This window comes from Crocuta crocuta, unplaced genomic scaffold (assembly GCF_008692635.1).
Source record: "Crocuta crocuta isolate KB4526 unplaced genomic scaffold, BGI_CrCroc_1.0 scaffold1537, whole genome shotgun sequence".
Taxonomy (NCBI): domain Eukaryota; kingdom Metazoa; phylum Chordata; class Mammalia; order Carnivora; family Hyaenidae; genus Crocuta; species Crocuta crocuta.
In genome coordinates, this window is record NW_027528018.1 from 15,734 (window position 1) to 20,130 (window position 4,397).

Genomic DNA, 4,397 nt, shown 5'->3' on the forward strand with positions numbered 1-4,397 from the left:
TGAATGATTTAATGTACTACAGGAAGGGAAATTACATAATTTACATTATGTAAATTACATTTACATAATTACACAGAACAACATGTGGCAATCTTTTGAAAGTACTGTAATTAACACTTCACTGATAAACAATAACCTCAATATCACTAAGTTTTATTATTTACCATGGTCACATAAAATACAAGAGCCTATTGATAAGCTGTTATTAACAATAAATATGATTTTTCCTGAAAATTTTAACCATATGCACANCAAGTTTTAAATTCCACTGTATTTTCTTGCAAAATGAAGCAGGTACAACAGAATAAACCCACTAAAGAGAAGACTAAGAAAACACAAATATAAAAAACAAATAGCTGCGATGGGCATGGAGGAGGACACTTGTGGGGATGAGCACTGAGTGTTATGTGGAAACTAATTTGACAATAAACTATTAAAAAAAAAAAAAAACAGCTGCAAAAAGCCTTGGGTTGGTTCTCCAAGATTTTCTTTCCAAATAAATGTTGGTCTCTTTTAGCAGTTCTGATAATATTCACAGCCACAGATTAATAGCTACATGTTAAAAGGACTTTAGAGGGATTAAACTACATACACTGTATAGATATTTTAAATCATCTACCACAGTTTATATTTCTTGAAAACATTCTACGAATAATACAAGGTCACATAAATTTCTCTTATATTTCTGAGACCTATGTTTTAAATGGCTCTACAAGAAAAAATCAGAACACAAGGCTCTAATTTCTTATATCTTGAGTAACTAGATCTACAGCAGTTAATGTCAGGATCAAGTACACTTTGCTTTAGCGATCAACATCTTCTACTATTCCCTCAAGATTTTTGCAACAAGCTTTAACCTCCTCTATTGCAGCCATCCAATTATCATAAATAATTTTGTCATAAATTGCATCATTAACTTCCCTAACTACCCCCTCCTGCTGAGATTCAAGTGCATCACCTGAGAAAAACAACACTGATCTTGGTATTATGTAAGTACGTAAATTGTGACCAAGTAAAAAATCATCATTTCTATCCTTTCTACTTGAGCTGATTCCATGAGGAGTAAAGAAATTGAAGAATGAATCCTTGGGAAAGTCTTCAGTTACAGTTCGGATTGTTCCCCAGATCCGGTGTTTCTGTTTCTTCCTGATGGTTTTCAAAGTGACATTCTTACCTTCATTCCAATCTATCTCACAGCCTGTGCAATACTCAATCGCAGTTCCCCTATAGGGATGGGGATCATAATACGACAGCCTTGACTTCAGCACATAAGTCTTTGTTAACAGCTCATTTTTAAAATATTCATTGGGCTTGAAGTGAAATTCTAGTGTGAAACTGAGAGGCTCGCCAGGATCTGAAAGTTTCACTTTAATATCTGTCAGGAGCTTCAGGATAGGCTCATCATATTTCTTAATCAAAGGAGTGAGTGTGTCAACGTTTTTTAAGACAGTCAGCCAAAAATCAGGAATTCCTTTAGGATCCTGTTCTTTATTCTCTTCTCCAGTAGCCTCAATGTCGTCATCACTATCCTCCTCATCGTCATCATCTTCCTCAACAGCATAATCATAATAATCTCCTTCACAACCATCATCCTCATCCATGTACTCATGTACCAGACCCTCCTCATTACCATCCATCTCTTCATCATCATACATCTCATCATCATAATCCTCAGAGTCTGATTTATATTCACATTCCTCTTTTGTAGGTTCATAGATTGCATTTATGATCTGACGTCTTTTTTCCAATAAGGGTTGATACATTTCAGCAAACTTTCTTTCAATGCCATGAAATTCCCTCAGAAATTTGGATTCCAGATTGGCCACTCTAGTTTGAAGTTTTTTGAGGGCTAACACACGGTACTTAACTTTCAACGGCAGACTTTCAACAAAGTCTGTATCTAAAAGATAACCAATAAGTCCTTTTGGACGGTCTGTGTCTGAATCCTCATCAGTATCTTCATCTTTTACCCTGCCTTCCCCGGACCCAGCAGCAGCATCTTCACCTTTCTCCCCTTCTTCCCTAGCCCCTGCGGCGGCTTCCTCACCGCGCTCTTTAGCGTCTCCGGGCCCAGCTGCGACATCTTCACTGCGCTCNCTTTTTAAGCCTTCAAGTTTTAAATTCCACTGTATTTTCTTGCAAAATGAAGCAGGTACAACAGAATAAACCCACTAAAGAGAAGACTAAGAAAACACAAATATAAAAAACAAATAGCTGCGATGGGCATGGAGGAGGACACTTGTGGGGATGAGCACTGAGTGTTATGTGGAAACTAATTTGACAATAAACTATTAAAAAAAAAAAAAAACAGCTGCAAAAAGCCTTGGGTTGGTTCTCCAAGATTTTCTTTCCAAATAAATGTTGGTCTCTTTTAGCAGTTCTGATAATATTCACAGCCACAGATTAATAGCTACATGTTAAAAGGACTTTAGAGGGATTAAACTACATACACTGTATAGATATTTTAAATCATCTACCACAGTTTATATTTCTTGAAAACATTCTACGAATAATACAAGGTCACATAAATTTCTCTTATATTTCTGAGACCTATGTTTTAAATGGCTCTACAAGAAAAAATCAGAACACAAGGCTCTAATTTCTTATATCTTGAGTAACTAGATCTACAGCAGTTAATGTCAGGATCAAGTACACTTTGCTTTAGCGATCAACATCTTCTACTATTCCCTCAAGATTTTTGCAACAAGCTTTAACCTCCTCTATTGCAGCCATCCAATTATCATAAATAATTTTGTCATAAATTGCATCATTAACTTCCCTAACTACCCCCTCCTGCTGAGATTCAAGTGCATCACCTGAGAAAAACAACACTGATCTTGGTATTATGTAAGTACGTAAATTGTGACCAAGTAAAAAATCATCATTTCTATCCTTTCTACTTGAGCTGATTCCATGAGGAGTAAAGAAATTGAAGAATGAATCCTTGGGAAAGTCTTCAGTTACAGTTCGGATTGTTCCCCAGATCCGGTGTTTCTGTTTCTTCCTGATGGTTTTCAAAGTGACATTCTTACCTTCATTCCAATCTATCTCACAGCCTGTGCAATACTCAATCGCAGTTCCCCTATAGGGATGGGGATCATAATACGACAGCCTTGACTTCAGCACATAAGTCTTTGTTAACAGCTCATTTTTAAAATATTCATTGGGCTTGAAGTGAAATTCTAGTGTGAAACTGAGAGGCTCGCCAGGATCTGAAAGTTTCACTTTAATATCTGTCAGGAGCTTCAGGATAGGCTCATCATATTTCTTAATCAAAGGAGTGAGTGTGTCAACGTTTTTTAAGACAGTCAGCCAAAAATCAGGAATTCCTTTAGGATCCTGTTCTTTATTCTCTTCTCCAGTAGCCTCAATGTCGTCATCACTATCCTCCTCATCGTCATCATCTTCCTCAACAGCATAATCATAATAATCTCCTTCACAACCATCATCCTCATCCATGTACTCATGTACCAGACCCTCCTCATTACCATCCATCTCTTCATCATCATACATCTCATCATCATAATCCTCAGAGTCTGATTTATATTCACATTCCTCTTTTGTAGGTTCATAGATTGCATTTATGATCTGACGTCTTTTTTCCAATAAGGGTTGATACATTTCAGCAAACTTTCTTTCAATGCCATGAAATTCCCTCAGAAATTTGGATTCCAGATTGGCCACTCTAGTTTGAAGTTTTTTGAGGGCTAACACACGGTACTTAACTTTCAACGGCAGACTTTCAACAAAGTCTGTATCTAAAAGATAACCAATAAGTCCTTTTGGACGGTCTGTGTCTGAATCCTCATCAGTATCTTCATCTTTTACCCTGCCTTCCCCGGACCCAGCAGCAGCATCTTCACCTTTCTCCCCTTCTTCCCTAGCCCCTGCGGCGGCTTCCTCACCGCGCTCTTTAGCGTCTCCGGGCCCAGCTGCGACATCTTCACTGCGCTCCGGTTGATCCCCGGGTCCCTCCATCATTACTTTATTAGCAGCCTCTTCTTGACTAGATTCTAACAGTTCTTTGTGGTCGGCTGACTCGGCCATTTTTCAAAGGACCGTACACGCGAAAGGTGGCTACCGCCAAGATAAGGAGACCTGACCTCCGCAGGGGAAGGACTCACCGGAACAGCTAGAAGCAGCGGCGGCTGGGGCAGAGGTGGAACTCGCAGTANCTCCTCCACAAGCTGCTAGTGCCTCAAGAAAAAACGGTGCCGCAAGATGATTACGCAGCTGTCTCCTGACTAGATTTTCTTGGTGCATATAGTTTGCTGCGTCACTCCCTCCCGCCCCTACGACTCTGCTTTTAATTTCATTTGCTGGGCTGTAGTGATTGACAAATCCTGAGCCAATAATTTATTAGATCTATCAAGTTTCCAAGCCCGCTCACCTCCCCG

General features: G+C 38.9%; 2 protein-coding genes across 2 annotated transcripts; both read right to left on the reverse strand.

Moving 5' to 3' along the window:
* Positions 1 to 433: 433 nt before the first annotated feature.
* LOC144222423 (nucleosome assembly protein 1-like 2) lies at positions 434 to 2,502 on the reverse strand. Its single transcript, XM_077752894.1, has 2 exons — positions 2,478 to 2,502; positions 434 to 2,107 (listed from the first exon to the last, which is right to left on the reverse strand). The coding sequence occupies exons 1-2, from the start codon at positions 2,500 to 2,502 to the stop codon at positions 804 to 806; spliced, it is 1,329 nt and encodes a 442-aa protein (XP_077609020.1). The 3' UTR covers positions 434 to 803.
* LOC144222424 (nucleosome assembly protein 1-like 2) lies at positions 2,292 to 4,168 on the reverse strand. The gene has a single exon (XM_077752895.1). It carries the CDS (start codon positions 4,045 to 4,047, stop codon positions 2,662 to 2,664), a length of 1,386 nt encoding a protein of 461 aa, XP_077609021.1. The 5' UTR covers positions 4,048 to 4,168; the 3' UTR covers positions 2,292 to 2,661.
* Positions 4,169 to 4,397: the final 229 nt, after the last annotated feature.